At 38.0% G+C, this 16,959-nt stretch overlaps 1 protein-coding gene across 1 annotated transcript in view; it reads right to left on the bottom strand.

Annotated features, from left to right (window-relative positions):
- The window catches only part of PLCG2 (phospholipase C gamma 2), a 57,897-nt gene that overhangs the window by 3,677 nt on the left and 37,261 nt on the right, over nucleotides 1–16,959 (bottom strand). Inside the window, exons 19-32 of the mRNA XM_042877104.1 lie at nucleotides 16,361–16,480; nucleotides 15,270–15,450; nucleotides 14,281–14,349; nucleotides 13,221–13,330; nucleotides 12,331–12,427; nucleotides 11,838–11,904; nucleotides 11,400–11,557; nucleotides 9,310–9,412; nucleotides 7,903–8,112; nucleotides 7,164–7,309; nucleotides 6,042–6,156; nucleotides 4,625–4,792; nucleotides 3,690–3,778; nucleotides 559–743 (exon numbers count right to left, since the gene is read on the bottom strand). Coding sequence (XP_042733038.1) covers nucleotides 559–743; nucleotides 3,690–3,778; nucleotides 4,625–4,792; nucleotides 6,042–6,156; nucleotides 7,164–7,309; nucleotides 7,903–8,112; nucleotides 9,310–9,412; nucleotides 11,400–11,557; nucleotides 11,838–11,904; nucleotides 12,331–12,427; nucleotides 13,221–13,330; nucleotides 14,281–14,349; nucleotides 15,270–15,450; nucleotides 16,361–16,480 — 1,818 coding nt within the window. The remainder of the gene's footprint in view (nucleotides 1–558; nucleotides 744–3,689; nucleotides 3,779–4,624; nucleotides 4,793–6,041; nucleotides 6,157–7,163; nucleotides 7,310–7,902; nucleotides 8,113–9,309; nucleotides 9,413–11,399; nucleotides 11,558–11,837; nucleotides 11,905–12,330; nucleotides 12,428–13,220; nucleotides 13,331–14,280; nucleotides 14,350–15,269; nucleotides 15,451–16,360; nucleotides 16,481–16,959) is intronic.

The raw sequence follows: 16,959 nt of genomic DNA on the forward strand, positions 1-16,959 counted from the left end.
AAGGCCTAAAGATCTACTCTATACTTCCACGTGGTCACCTGGTAAGGAAGCCTCTCTCTTCCTCCTACCCAGCCCAAAGGTGGCAGCAAATGAGACATACCCTCCCCTCAGCTTTGGATAGCACACTGACACTTAACTGACAGTTCTGTGGCCTTAAAAGTGTTCTTATCTTTTGCAGTATGTGTCTCTGGAGGCATGTTGTTTCCACATATTTAATACACTAAGGACACCACCAGGGACATAACTTTAACAATGTAGGAGAGGTGGTTTATTTATTTGGCTATATAGAATATATTTCCAAGGTTTTCTCCTCGAAAGCAGGATAAAAGAACATAAACTCACAGGATTACACTGTGATTACTGAAACCAGGATTTCACTGAGCAGACATTTCACTGAGTCTGCTGGCCTCTAGTGGTTTGCAGCCCTGCCTCCCTTCAGCTATGCCAATCCTGCTCTGACTATTCTTAGATGCTTGTTTTAATAAACCTGAGATTTTCTTAACATTAAGCCATACTTAGATGGAGCTACCTTGGAAAGAAGAATGATTACCGACCCACCTCCGGTTACATGTTTCTTGACACATCTGTAGTTTATGTTCATTCACATTGAATTCTCTTAATAATGCATCTCTGTTAGGATTCCTTAAGTTCATATGGGTATCATAAAGGAACAGCTGGTTATTAACTTCCTCCTGGCGCTTCCGAAGTTGCCGACACGAAGAATAAAGCTCTTCTTCATATTCCTTTGAAAGAATATTGGAAATCAATGTAATAATGCTGGTAATCAGTGAATGTAAGAGATACCCAATACAGAATCAACAGAGTTCAGGGGGCTATTTTGTTTTCCTAAACACATTCCATTAGTTTTATCTGGAGATAACATTTTGGAAAATATTCTCCCATAACAAATCATGTCAGTGTGTTGAGCAAAGGACAGCAAAAGGACATCACCGTAGGACATCAGATTATGTGCTTTAAAATACTTTTTAATTTTGTTGTTCTTGCTTTTGACAGCTCCATCACATCTGTGTACTAGGTGACATTAACGATCTTGGTGCTTTCCTATTGAAATCCAGACCACAAGTAGAAATACTGATGAGTAAATAGGATCCCTAACAGCAGCAAGCACCAGATGACCAAGGGAAGACACGTCCTTTGTACTAAGGATCTATGGCCATTTCATGCTTTCAGAGGAACAGACTAAGTATTTGAACATTAATTTACAGGGGGTCTGAGCTTCTGTTGCATGTGGCCCACAACAGAATGTCTCAAAATTCTCCTCAAGCATAAATAATCAATATGATTCCTCTCATGACTTCAAATTATTTTAATACTCCAAAAACTCTGCACGCACAAGCTGCATCTTTTCTAGTATTACTTCTGGGAAACAGCATTGGCAGCAACAAAGTCTTAATTTTCAAATCAGCAGCAAAACAAGATACGTATCCTAAAAGAAATGACATGCAATCAGTAAATGTAACAAATCTAAATATTTTCAGAGATGGCATACTAATAAGAATGCCTCTTTTAGGACTCTGTCCAGATCCACAAAAATTGACAGGTTTAGAAACATGGAGTTTCTCCATGTTTCTAAACTCCATGGAGCCATGGAGTTTTACAGTTAAAGGAACAAGATCCTTTCCTCACCTTTCTTTTTCCTCCCAAAACAAATTCCTACAGTTCCCTGGTATAGGATGAAGCAAATAAAAGCTGAAGAGATTCACACACTTTCTGATGCAAGTGAATCAATTTTCAGGCTAATAATACATGCTTCTAAATGTAAAAATCTCAGTGTAACCAAGTTTCTACAATGTCAAGAAGACTGGTTAACTTGAACAAAAACTGCATGAGGCCCCACATAACAGGGGCACATATACATATATACATGCTTACATTTGCTAGATTCTTGCTACTCTGTTCCTAAGGAAATTTCACAGCCATTCTCATACCCCTTTATAACTGTGTTTTTCATCTCCAAGAGAATACAGATGGAGTCCTGTGTATAAACAGACCTGTTATTAAATTATACCATTTTGTGAAGGGTCGTTATCACAAATAAAGAAAAAAAAAGGGCAGAAGAACAGATGGATATAGCCCTGATCATTCCTGATGCTTCTTGAATGATCTGGCAGAACTTCCAGAAGTTGATTAACCATGGCAAACCTTGATTTGCTACAGACTGCCAAACAAAAGCAAATTTGTTTGCAAGTTCTCCTGCTACTACATTACCACCCAGAAACATCAGACCTTGCAAATATACAGAGCAATGCTGCATCTTCCCTTGGCCTAACAAATTGAAGGTGTTTCAAGAGTGTGAAATACGCTACCACCAAAGGACTTAGTGCTGACAGACCGGGAGACACGCTGCTGCTATGAACAACACTAAGAGATACACGGGCCCCAGGCAAAGAATGAATTTCTGAAGAGGAATCAGCAATATATCTAGCACCATTCCCATGCTCAACATTAGGCAACAGCAAGTTGTTACCAGTTTTCTCAGAGGCAACAAGCCAGAAAATATGTAAATATATGAGTTTATCTGGTCTCCTGGATCAGACTCATGTTCATGGAATACGAACATTTCAAATGTTATCTTCATGCCTCTCTTTTCTTTAAACATACACTCTTTGTCTCAGCTCCTAGCCTTCTCCTTCTCTCAGCTATGGCTGCCAAGAGCTGATTACACACAGTCGTATTACATTATGTGTTTATTAGGTGGCTTTGCAAAAATCTTAACAAGAATGTTTGAAAAAGGCTGCCACTCCTCCATGAAGAATGTGACTGAGAATTCAGTGATTTCCATTTCAGTGTCCGTAACCGTAGGGACAAATCTCTCCAGAGACATAACAACTTACTGTTAGCAGAACCTGGTGTTTTAATCATGAAAACTAACACATATTGGTGTGAACTACAGCATTAGCTGAACGATTGTGAACAACTACAGATGAGTTGCACTTCTTCCTCCTCCTCTCAATATGAAGGGTACTGGAAAGCACCCAGAAATCCTCACTTCCCAGAAGCACTGTAAAATTTCATTACTTGTTCCCTGTGCCATTGTATTTAATAAGATACAATAAAACATAGATTCATGTATAGTTATAATTGAATATTTAGTTATATATAGTTATATTAATATATAAAATATATAGAATAAAATATTATTGACATATAAAGAGAGTCTGAGAATAAGCCTGCTTTAAATTAACATAGAAAGGAGCACCTCTGAAGCACCAACAAATGCTCTTCACAGACCAGGTATGTGAATGTGTGGTTCCATGAGCAAAGGATGCATCATCATCATTTTTCCTGGAATGTGTAAAAACACTAACTAGAATTTCAATAGGCAAAAAGCCTGAATTTCAGAGGTGAAAGCCTGAATTTAGCTAGCTAGCTCTGCATGGCATCAGTCAGTTAATAGGGGAAATGCAACAACCATGCTGGTACAGCAAAAAACAATGGAGGTAATTAGGCTTTGTTTGTGCATTATTTATTTTAACAAATGAGAAATTTGTAGCCTCAGTGGGAGAGTAGCTCAATTTGCATTACTGGTCTTCCCCAATACCTAAAGAAGAAAAGTCAGATAATACCACACCATAAACTGAACAAAAACCTAAATCCTTGTTTCCTGGTTTCCACAAAGAACTGCTAACACATGCTGTGAGTGCACAAAACAAATGAGAGGTTCTCACCAGAACTTGCTGCATTTCACAGTGAATCAGAAGTGAGGCTAGCTCTATGTCTTCACTGTAACCATTCTTGAGAGGAACTGATCTAAAACCTGAAACAAAAACAGAAACAAAGCATATACAAAGAAGTACTAGAGTTAAGGCCATCAAAAAATGGTGCAAGTAGGCCTAAGGACCAAAAGATCCCTCACTGTTCAAATGCTTCACTGCTGAGAGCAAGCTTTCTTATGTGAATTATGTGAATTACAGAGAAACAAAAGACAAGAATGACAGAACCAAGAAACAGAAAATTTCATATACTCTTAGAAACGAAAGCCAGATGCAGACAAAAATCAGCAAACTTACTCTGCATATGCCCACGTTTAAGGCAATGAATTAAACAAATATTCTGACACAAAATCAGAAAACAAACCTTCCCACATTTTACCCAGAGCCCATGATAAAGATAGTTAAAGACACAGGGATCATATCAGTAAGGAGATAAGAATAATATCAGACCATTGATCTTGTTGCTTTCATCTGAAAAACAGCTCCAAGTGGGAGTGGAAGGAAGAACTTCAATGGAATCTCTTACTTTCAGAACAAAGAAACCCCTGGGTTTATCAGTACACAAGAACTAAATTTAGCTTTCACAGAGTCATGGCACACTATTAGTAGCAGTTCTAAAACTGCCTTTGTTGTGATTTGTTGCTGCTGCAAATTTTCCTATCCTATCTAAACAGAATTAAAAATGAATAAATAAATAAATTCAGAAGGCAAGATGAGGATTATTTTACACGCTTTTCACACTACACAGCTAACATCATAATAAGGAATTCAGGTCAACAAAGCACTTCTCATTTGGCGTGTTATAGCTGCCAGTGTAGAGAGCAAACTCATACCACAATAATTTTTAACGTCATTCTGACTTAGCCCCTTATCATCCCTCCTATTCTTACCTGATTTGATTCCTTTGATGGGAAAAGTGGCATGTGCTAAGAAATTGGGGTCACTGAACATATCCTCCTCATAAACAACAAAGCGCAAAAATGCTAGATTTGGATCATAAATTTCAAATTTCACTTGCTCCGGACAAGGTGCCCATACTGGATTAAGGCCATTGTCATCTGTAATGAAAAGGAAGCATTTACAGTATGAGGCAATAAATTCACTTCATTCATATACGGGTATGTATCCCAGGCCATTTTCTGGGCATACAGAGGCCAAAAAATCCTATTTACCATCTGTCTCATGTTGTAACCTCACTGCAGACGGTTTGTATTTGTTTATTTGTGAGGGGAGATAGGAGGAAAGTTGGCATGGATGGAAATCTATGAAGAAAAGCTATTATTTGTCTTTATGTATACAAAACCTCTGTGGACCATATTCATGAGCCTCTTGTTCTGTGTCACAGGAAAAGCATGTATGATGTACAATGCCAGTGTACGACGGCCCAATTCATTTATGGAACACTGAGTAACTTGGCACTTGCAAAGCAGCTAGGAATTCTGCTGTCTAAGGTCTTGGTCACTCCTGACAAAAATTTAAAATCATAATCCTCTTCTCTGAAGTACTGAAGAGCCACAATGTACATTCTGCTCCTAATTTTGTATTTATCTTCCACTGCTGTCTGAGCTGTAGGTTTCAGTAGCTTAGATAATTAGATTCAAAGCCTCTTGTCTACCACAGGAACACTGCTGCATCCAGATATATTAAATTGTGAAAAGACAGCCAGTCAGTTTATTAAAGATTGTTCTGTCTTATCTTCTTACATACAAAACTTCAATAATCAATTTTTGTTTGACTGCCACTTAGATATTGTCCCATTTCATTTGCTTACACAATGTTCATGTACACACACACACACACACACACACACACTCCTTATCCAGAACTCACCAGGAGTAAGCTTTGATCAAAATTTTACTGCATTGCAGGTTATACAACTTTACAGCCATATCTACCCAAGCTGTGTCTGAGGGGATGCCAGCCTTTGAACCCAACTTGAAATAAACACAGTCTGGATCTCACAGCACTAACTCCCCATTTCAGCCAGAATTTTGGCAATTGACTAACTCTGTAGGAAGCACTTTCAGGGCAGCAATTTTAAAAAAAAAACATGCAGACTACACAAAGTGTTGCATAGGCCAAAACATAACACAGTCACAACTTTCTGTGAACAGTTCGGGTTTTTTCCCTGAAAAATCAGATATTCATTCAAGTTTTGCAAATTAACTCAGGAAGGCAGGAGAGCAGGTTACCCAATTACTCCCCATACAGGTTGCTGGCCAATTATAGACATTATACATTCATTATCATCGCCCACTTTATGTGCACTAAAAGTACAACCCCACTACACAGAAAACTGATACTCACTCACAACTGTTGTCTTGAATTTGTTATTATCATACTCAGCCCCACATATTTCTACCTCTACAAAGGGACACGCAATGCTTCTACCAAGCTTTGGGAGATGACGAGCACCTAAAACCTTCAAAAGAAACTATGAGTTATAACCACATCCAGAGGAAAATTCACATGGAAAGGTGGCCTACAGAACTAATAGAGAATTTCACTAGAGAAAAAAGAAAATAAACCCAGAAGAGTATGCAGAAATGCACACTCCCTTTCTTGAATGTGTTTACATCTATTAAACATACTATGTCACTCATAATGGCACTCCAAATTGTCTGGGTGACTCAGTGATTTTCATTGAAAGATATGATGGCTGACATTCGTTGTACACAGTATGCAGTTCCAGATCAAGTTTGTAACATTATCTTCATTCAGTCCTTATTACCTTAAAACATTCCTGCTTTATTTCACACCACCTGTTTACCTCTCCTCTAAACTGTAGTAAAAAGCAATTAATATGTTTCTGCCTTCTCAAAAGGCATATTTTTAAAGGACATCTCTCTTACTGAATAATAACCGACAACAGAAACAAGCTCATCTCACTTTTGGCACTAGAAGACAACAAGGTATAATTTTCAAGCGATACATCCATTTCTCCATGAAAGTGAGACTGACATTCTGATTAAGTCACAGCATACCCAATAATATGATGAATGGGGAAAAAATAATCAGTTTATTATTTTTCTGTTCAGTTTTTCTCTTTCATTATAAACGTCTTTCATCCCCACACTGGAAATTTTGGAACTAGTTAGTCTGCTGCTAATCAATCTCCAATAGGGCATTTCTACTAAGAAGTTACTAGGTTGGAAATGCAAGTTAGTACATTTGGAATCTTTATTAGCAATTACATAAAATTATCCCAGGATTGAGTTTTTAGTTCTATAGCATGTGCTTCATTAGCATGATAAAGATATGTATTTGCTATCAGGAACCAGTGAAACTAGTTTTATTCTCAAACACTCCGACATTTGAAAACAGCATTTTGACAATCTGTCAGGTCTTGCTCTGAAATAATATAACTTAATTTATAGTTTTATAGATATTTATGACTTGTAAAAAACATAATTTACAAAAGAGATTTACCCTCACTGTCATAATCATCTGCAATTTCCTCTTCGATTCATTTGGCATTGGGTCATATTCTTCATTTCTCATGCTTTCTGGCTGCAGAACATAGCCAGTGCGTCCATTAAGTGAAAACAAGGCATGGTTCAATTGCATGTATTTATCTAGGAAGAGAGTTAAACAGTCACAACAGAAAGATCCCTATCTGAATAAAAGGAAGTACCAGATTAATGGCTCCTCTCTGCAATTCTTCCTGGTTGATGCTTTCCCAGAAAGAGTTGGAGAGGTAAGTTGGAAGACACAGTTACTGAACTTCCCTTCAGTAACTGAACCTGACAGGCCATTTTTCAACAATTTTAATCCTAATAAACCCATCTCCATTCAAAACTAGTTTCCTGTGAGTGCCATTAGCTAGCTTCCCTTACTGGGAAGTTGTGTACAGCTTTCCCTGTGGGTGAACAACTGTTCATCCAACTGAACTTCACTACAAATATCTCTGCTTGCTTATCATGAAGAAATGAAAGTGGAATAAACCTTTCAGAGGTAACAAATGGGCTCAGAGATAGAGAGACTGATTTTTTGTGGATCTGCTCTTAACAGAGGATTCACACATTCACAAATTCTCAAATTCATTTCTTTTATCTCCCTTCTCACAGTGAATTACAAATAAATACAACAGCCACAGTGACTAGAAGGCAGAGGCTCCATTAGTGGTGAAATAGAATATGGGCTAAATCCTTTTTAAAGGGAATATTACCTGGAGTCTGAAAGTTAAGAGCCACCATCTGAGAGCCACAAAGCCAGAGGCGAAATGGGTCATAGTTTGATGAGTCAACCCTTTGTCCTTTAGGATAGACACGTGTCAGTCCCTTCAAGTTGTATTTCAGCAACTCAACTGGCTTTTGCTTAACAATACTTTCTGCCTTGGTTTCCACAAAGGAACGAATTTCTTTGAAATCAGGATTTTCTACACAAGGGAGAGAGAAAAAAAAGGGCTGTTACACAGGAAGAAAGAAGTTGACATTTATGCCTTATTTCCAATAACATTTTGTTTCACTTTGGTTTGCTTTGTCCTGTAATGAAATAATTGGTACTGTTTTAATGCAGACACAATAAACTGGTTGAATGTCAGGTCTGAAAGTTAAAATTGCCTGCCTGCCACATGCTTTGCAACAGGGCAGATTGTAGCCATGCTCTTATCTCATCATTGCTAATAATGCACTTCTGACCACTGCAGGACACATTTAAACCAGACATCTTTTCCTGGGTTTAAATGGGGAGAAGAAAGGGTCAGCCAGGGTTACCCAATGCTTCAAACAACGAGTGTAATTACAATGTCTTAGCCACAGTGACAGCTTATTAAAAGCATCTGCAAAGAAACTTAAGGAGGAAGGGCACATTTGCTGGCTTCTCTGGAACACAAAGTACATATTTCAGTGTCAGACTATCTGCACACTTATGTAGATCCTAGTTCTCATTTATATTATAGAACTATATATCATTTCTACAGCTTACATCTATGGCAAAGGTGCTACAGAACCATTTTGAGAGTTCTGACAAACAAATGCCAAGTGTTCAGCCAGATTTTTTAATCTCAGAAAAAAAACACCTGACGTAAAACTAGAGAACTTCCTTACTGAAGCTGTATTAAGACGATGTCTCTGATCAGTTAGGTAAGAAACCTGGGACAGTTTCAAGATCTCTCTTCTTTCAAAGCCTCCTTTCTAAAGGAAATTCACCAAGCCCAAGAAGTTTCCAAGTCTTTACTGTGATTGCACTGACTACGAAAACATGGTGTGGCAAATGAGAACAATGAGAAATTACCCAAGCTTTCATCTCCTCATTGATGGCCTCCTGTTTCTTTATCTCATACCATTAATTAGTTCCGCATTTGGTCCCACACTTAAACCAAAACAGATTGAGATATGTGCTCAAAACAATTCTGATAAATTAGGGTCTTTTACCTGATACTTTATAGTATGAACAGCTTCAAGCTCCCCTACTACTGCACAATTCAAACTGTCACTGAAAATTCTCCATGGGTGAGGCTCAATATTCTCTAGTAGAGAAAGAATAGATTCTATCTCCATTTCCAGAATTTCAACTAACATCTGTACAGCTTAGTAGAAAAGTTAAAATTCAGATGTAACCTTAAAGAAAATACCTAAATTGTCCTTGGTTTTGCTTGTTGGCTTGCAGTAGATTACCAGATCAGATAATTCAATGGCAATCAATTGATTCTTTTCCCAGTATTTCCTCCTGTTCTCCTGTAAAATGTAATAAAGTTTTAGATTATGGACACACTAGGCAATATGGTACAGTAACTCCACTCTAATAAAATGACAAAACTGATGCATTCTTTTTTGCCCAGATTCTTATTTGATACTTAAAACACTTCCACAGATGTAACATATTCAATTCAGAGAACGGATTAACCAAGTGCTTTTTTTTTTTTTTAAAAGCATGTGTTTCAGAGTGTCCCCTTAATCAATCCTACTCAGAAGCTTGGCAACATTTTTTTTTAATTTTAAAAAATATTATCTTGTTTGTACTCCATTTTCATTAGATTCCTGACTCTATACCTCATGTAAATGCAAATGTATGAAGGAAAAAATGCAAAATATATAGTGAAGTTTCTCTCTATTTACCATCTTAAGCAGGACCTACGTCTTGTTAGTAAGTCCCAGACAGCTAAATTCAATCCTCAAGAGCATCATTCCTGTAATTTCCTATTTGCACATGAAACTAGAAATGTTACTTATAGAAAATCACATGTAACCATGTAGGCCTCACCAATTATAAGCCCACGATATACTTTCCTGTTTGTAAGCACCTGCTATGTGGAAGCTGAGCCAAGGTCCTTGCAGCCACAGACCGGAAGCTACTGAAATCAGCAAGACTTGCCCTGAGCAGAGATGTTTTGGCTGGAGGCTTTTCAGACATAAGAAGCAATTACAGGACAGAAAATGTTAGAAGAGCCCCATACCAAACAGCTACTAGCTTTGGTACAAGAGATTATGAAGCAGCAGCAATTAGGAAGTCTTCCAAAAGAATCCTCTCAACAAGATGAACTGAAGAGGAAAGAAAATCAGAGAAGCCAATGAGTTGCTAGAATGTTTCCCTGAACCAGAGATTACATTGAAGTCTAAGAAAGGCAAGGAGGAATACAGCATTGAGAGCTAAAATAGACTTGGAAAAAAACCCAAACCTGTAAACACAAGTGTCGTTGTACTTAGTGATTTACTAGTTTCCCAGACATAGCTCAAGAGTATGCAGTGCTCCATATAGCAGTGGAGCACTTCCACAGTGTTAGACATAACACACCAGAGATACTCAGCCAGGAGAGCTAGTAATGAACGAAGTACAGGAAGCCTTTTTATGTACAACATGCACATCTCCAAAATAAACTGAAAACATGTCTGTGTCATACTGCAGCATTATACTTTTTCCTTCCCAAAATTTAGACTGTTAATTGTACTGGCAAAGAAGGCCTTTCCTTGCCTTTTTCCTCTCCCCATGCTGCAAGGATTTCAAGAGGCTACACTAAGAAAAGCCTCCTGACTGACAGAAATGAGTTTAAAGCATCTTTGAATGCAGGCTGTTTAATAGTTCCCTAACCATACAGAGGGAGAGAAAGCTGCCAAGCTCCTGAAGAGCCACTGATGTGCTATGAAAAACAACCCATTTAGAGACACTTCCTTCTAGACCAGGTTTCTCTTTTTCTCATTTTTATTTCTAAACAGAAGCCTGGCATAAGAACCACGTCTCTCCTCCCTCAACAGCAGTTCCTGCTGTTTTTTCCCTTGCTGAATTTGCTGGCCCCTCTGCTTGAGGTATTAACTTGCTTGCTATAAACGGGATTCTGATGACCCTCGGAATATTGCTGCTCTACATGAAAGATAAACAGCACAAGCCAACACAATACTGAAAAATATTTTCCATCATTCATAACACCCACTCAATAATAAAGAGTAGAAACAGCAAAGAAAACAGTATTCTTAAGCATAGTCAACACAAGGGCATTTTGACCATGTCAAAGACTTCTTAAGTACTAAAAAAGACAACAGGAAAGTAAATTAATACAACAGAGAAGGAAAAGGAAGTCCTGAAGAATGTTTTTAAGTGGAAGTAGTAGTACAGGTACGTAGATTAGGTACAGAGCTTAGCAAGGTTTAGCAGTATAAAACAAATCCTATTGTAAACCTACAGCACTACATACTAAAAACCAATAAAGGGGTTTATTTTTAACAATACCTCTTCTGCAGTTTTCCATGTGATTTCACGGACGCTTTGGTACCATTCAAACAGTTCTTCTACTTTATCAGTTGCAAATTCAACGCATGGATCTTCTGGATTCTTAGGTTCCAAAATGAAGACAAAAGGCTTTTTGTGTTTCCCTTGTGGCATTTTCACTGTTAGGTAAGTAGCAAGAAGTTTACACTAAAATCCAGCTGTTCTTCTAATGCTGTCACTGTTGAATTGTTGCAACAACTAGTGGCCAAGTCCTGGCCACTGCAGTAAGTGCTCTCATGGGGCTGGAACAATTAGTCTCAGAACATTTTATAATATCAATAGTATTTGCTACATGAATACAAATAGTTTTCAAAGCCAAGTATTTTATGCTAAACACAAGGGATCCTCTTCAGCACAGAAAGTTCAGGAGTCAACATGTACAAATCAGAAAGTACATACCCACATTGTACGTATTTAGAACCAATATGCCGTGACACAGAGAGCCTAACGGATTGTCCTCAATAATCTGTGAAAAACAGGAGATACAGCTGACACAGCCTTCTGCACAGAATATTAACAAACAATAAATACACACCACTAAATCTAATTACTTTCATTGAAAGCACGTGCACTCTAATATTTAAAAGGCAAACTAAATCTAAGTTTCAGGCAAGTTATAGCTTAGATGAGCTATCTGAAATAAAAATCCATACCGGTATAATACACAGGAAAACAGAACCTCCTAAAATCCAAGCAAATCAGTTATCTCCTTGAGTAGTTTTCCATGATGGACATCCTGACAAAAACACTTGACAGCACAAAGAACAGCAAAGAATGCATTCATTTCTTTATTCTGCATTCCCTTGAACACAGCATTCTAATTCCATAAACCAGATTTCCACGTCCAGCAGCTTGTTCTAGGAAAACACAGCAGACAAACCTTAAACCTCACCTGGCTTTCAAGCTCAGCAGAATTATCAGACAACAGGTCTTCAACGTAATTGGATGGAAAATAGTGTTGGACTTTTTCTCCATAATCCCCCTTCCACCTGAATTTAAAAAGAAAAGCATACATAGAGAAAAAAAAATAGCTTAAGAGTTTCAACAGGCCATTAATGAAGAAATGATACCATGATTCTATGAAACAATCCTCAAGAAATTGGTCATTAATACCCAACAATGGCTTCTCTAGTTGGCAATCACCAAAAATACAAGTGATTAAGTAGTTGCAAGATCCAACAAAGTGATCATTAACTGTAGTAACAGATCATTTCAGAGGGATTACAGTTACTGTATACTGCAGTTAATGACTCAAGAGGCATTTCCCCCTCCAGTACTAAAAATACTATTACGTGGTTGATTGCCCTGCAGAAACTAGAGGGAAATATTAGATTCCCAAGCAATTTGCAAGGCAGCTAAGAAACAAAACCACTTATGAAAGGAAACTATACTGACAACTAAATAAAATGGATTTCATTCCAGAGAAGTACTACACAGAGCAGAAGAAACACAGTACTGATGACAAAGGTAGTAGATGCAGAACTTCTCAGAACACACGAGTGTTAAGGAAGTATGAAAGTAGTAAAGGAGAAATAGGGGATACACTGGCATAATGAAGATTCTGCAAGGTGAGGTTAGTTCTGTAGGGCCAAACAATGCAAAAGACATGATGGGAGACTTGCATTTGAGTTTTTTTGCTTTCATTTAGTATATCAGCTTTAACATTTATGAGGCCACATTTAACAAGCAAAGATTTTTAAAAACATGCTATCCAAAGTTTAATCTTTCTCTCCCATCCAGTAAGTCACTAGAAGTTCTCCTATGAGGAATCTTTGTCCTTACCAGCCTCCAGTTTCCTTTGTGACATTATGAATTAGAGCTCCTCGACAGAAGCTCAATTCATCACTTCGTTTGGCTCTGTAGTCATACAAGGCTTTCACCGTTCTCTGAGGCTTTAAGAGAAACAAAGCAAACAGGTCATCTAGGGGGACAGGTCATAAAATGATCAATAATGCAATTTTATTTTTTTTAAGAGGTGGAGGAGAGGGTGGAATTGGATCCTTTTTTATTGTTGTTATGAAGCTCAGAAAACGCAGTACTAAAGTTCCATAGTGACATCTACTGTTGGAAGCAAGTAATGCTACTTAACTGCTATTTTTCAAGTATCAGCTTGAAAAAAAATGTTTTGTTTGTTTTTTGAAGAGCACTGCAATGTAATTACTGTAGAAAAAAAAAAGAAAAAAAAAAAGTGTCAATCTATCACCATTCCATGTATTCAAATGCAGCTGGAGCACAAAGGCTTAAGAAGCAGTCAGAGAGCTTGCACTTCCAAACCACATCAGCTATCCTGCTGCTCACGTTTCCTTTAGGAAGGCATCTAGTTTCAGTAGAACAAATAATTACTTTATCTTGAATTTATTAGTACTCAAATTCTTCAGTAGCAATGTAAATACATTAGCCAAAAAGACTGAAAGAAAGTTACAGCCACTGAATTAACAATCAGACAAACTTTTAGGAGAATCTAGTAGGAGACCATAACAAGAATTAGAGGTAAGGAAATGTTTGCTGTGCCACTTGTTATTAAATTTTGGAGCATACCTGAATAAGCACATGTACAAATCAAGCCACCTCCACAGACTAAATAGCAAGAAGTGCCTGAATTCCCAATACGGGGGAATCAATACAAGATTTGCACAGAGAAATTGTCGGTACAAATTTTGAGTAGATATTAGAAAAAAAGTCACACCCTTCAAAAGTTCACCTGTCTAGTCCCCCCATAAATCAAGCAGCCTAACACTTTCAGTTAACCTTTTCATTACTGATAACAGGAAATCCACAAACAATTCTCATCATTTTCAGAAGTGTAAGAGAAAACGTGAAGGCCATCTCTCCTAAAACATACCACTGTAGGGGTGATTTCACTGGGTTCCACGTACATCTTGACATCATAAAGAGAGTTTATATCTTTTTCCTAAAAATGGAAAAAAGGAAAAAAGGTAAATTACAGTAATCAAAAATTAGAAAAATACCTTTCTGACAATAGAGATGCAAACTGAAGATCATAATACATGTGTCTGGCTTCCCTCCTCATCTCTGTAGTTGAACACAGCTGAACAGCAATATTAACACAACGAGATCTAAAATTCTTTCTGCCCCTTTTAGCCTCTCCAGAAGAAACAGAAAAAAAAGAGACCTGAATTTCCTGAAAGATGGCAAATTTGTTTTTTCTTGCACCTTCCAACACCCATACATTTGAAAACAGATGAGGTCATCTCAGGCTTTTCAAGTCAGTTACCTGTTTGAAGCTCTCTCATCATGAAATACATCCATCCAAAAAGTAGACATCTATCCTAAGCTAATTATCCGGTCTCCCCTTTTAGTCAGCAAACAGACAGGTATCTCTGGGGGAAATCTCCTCACACTTATCTCAAAGAGTGAGCCTTCAGAGGTACCTCTCACTTTTTACCACAAAGGCAGCAGGACACCCCCTGGGAAAGCTCCAAAGTGGTGAAGTAAAAGCTACTGTCTGTACAGGATGACAGGCACAGCAGAATCTTTAAGATTTCTGTCTACTCCAGAAACAGAAGAGAGGGCCAACTGCAGGTAAGGCTATTATCAAAAACAGAGCAATATGTCCTACTTCATGGAGGAGCTTTTCTAATCAAATCATGAGGAAAACAGAAGCCACTCCGTTGACAAAGATGAAGCTTTTTCCTTCACATGTCTCAAAAACTTCTAGAGAAGTCAGCGTAACCATCTTGATTTCACAGACTGCTTAAGCTTCCCTGAAGGACATCTATCATAGCCAGAACCAAACCCAGCTCCACCAGACCCAGACTTGGGACTCCATCTGCTAAAACACCCGGCACTCATACAAAGGACATCACTTACCGTGCTGTAGCGCTCCAGCAGCTCCTCAGTCACGGGATAACGCAGTTTCATTTTCCTGTACAGAGGGTGCTTCTCATAGTATGTGACCAGTTCCACTAAACTCTCAAAGTAGGCTGATGTTCCAAGCACAAAATGGCGACCTTCTTGCTGAATTCGGAAGTGCTTCACCTTCCCCTCAGCTCTGTGAAACAAGTACAAGTGCTGTTAAAGGTACTGGTACTTGGCACAGCGAAAGCACCAGTGCTGCAAACTAGACCAAAATTGCTTTATGCATCTTAACCGTGTGAAATAGTTTCTCCCTCTTCCAAAACATCTTTTATTCAAATAGAATTCCATTTGCTTGATTAAATTCACCAAAAGATATTCTGATTTTCCCACAATGTGCAGGGCCTTGGGAAAAATCCATGTTTTTGCCTAGATTAAATTTCCCTATTTTGTTCCCCTACACAGGGGTATTCTGTCACTTTCAGACTAAATAAATGCCTAGAATCAGACTGAGAGTCCCATCGGAATCCACTGCTACTGATCTGCTGCTGTCCCTAAGCAATGAGTCAAACTCACCTCAAACACAATTTCATTTGAAGGCACAATGGAGAATACTGTAATTCTATACTTTTTATTAATATTGTTATAGGCACCAGAGCTTCAAAAATATTTTCCCTGGCAATAAAAGCCTACAAATAGATAGAAAACAGTGCTGTTTTGACAGATACCAAACAGATTTGAGTCAGTTAGATGACAGGGTGGAATTTCCAAAGGGTAAGGACCTAGAATTATTGCTGAACCAGCACCAGAAAGAAGTTCAAAACAGCACTCTGTTGCAGGGAACATCAAGGAAGTAAAGAAGGGTCATGCACAGCTCTGCACTGGAAAAAAAGGGGCAACTGGTGCCCAAATACTTTCATAAAGTTATTAACATTTATTCCATTGACAATTTACTGCTGTACACTTTCTCACACCTTACTAATTACTCAGAATTTGACAGCATGACTTTATGACTCAAAAAGGCCCATTTTTAAATGAGAGATAAAAAAACACAAAAAGAACACTGCTGGCTATTAAATAACATATATTTATCTGACTTCTCTTACCTGAAAGTCATGGCAAATGAATCAGGCTCATCTCTCTTTCTAATCAGAAAGGCTCCATCTCGAGGAATTCGCATCAGCATGTCTTCTGCCTCTCCTCGACTCAAGTTGCTATAGTACCAACTACAGTCAAGAATCAAAATGGACAAAGGATTACAAAGCCTCTCTGATGTAATTCAGTAACACTAACAGGTAGCGTTACTAACAACAGAATCTCTAACACTACAAGAAGAATTATGCATTCAATTTTCCACACCTTGCCATCTACAACAGCATCTTATTACAAAATAACACAACAGCTTGTTTTGGATTAAATCATCAAGAAGGCGGCAGAACACCTTGCCTCCCTGCAATGATAAAACATAAATAGCATTTCTTCACAAAGCAAAGTCACTGGATTCTATTTCTCATCTGCCATTCAGTTTTCAGTAGTTACAATCACAGTTTTGACACAGTATTTTCATTTATCTGTATTTGGGCTTCTCCTTAATCCTGCTAGGTAATTGACTCTAAAAGGGAGAGACATGAGATTTGACAGATGGACCACTCAGTGGATAAGGAACTGGCTCAGTGATTGCATTCGAAATGCTGCCCGATGTTCA

Source organism: Lagopus leucura, unplaced genomic scaffold, assembly GCF_019238085.1.
Source record: "Lagopus leucura isolate 7727_CA_CO unplaced genomic scaffold, USGS_WTPT01 Super-Scaffold_100017, whole genome shotgun sequence".
Taxonomy (NCBI): domain Eukaryota; kingdom Metazoa; phylum Chordata; class Aves; order Galliformes; family Phasianidae; genus Lagopus; species Lagopus leucura.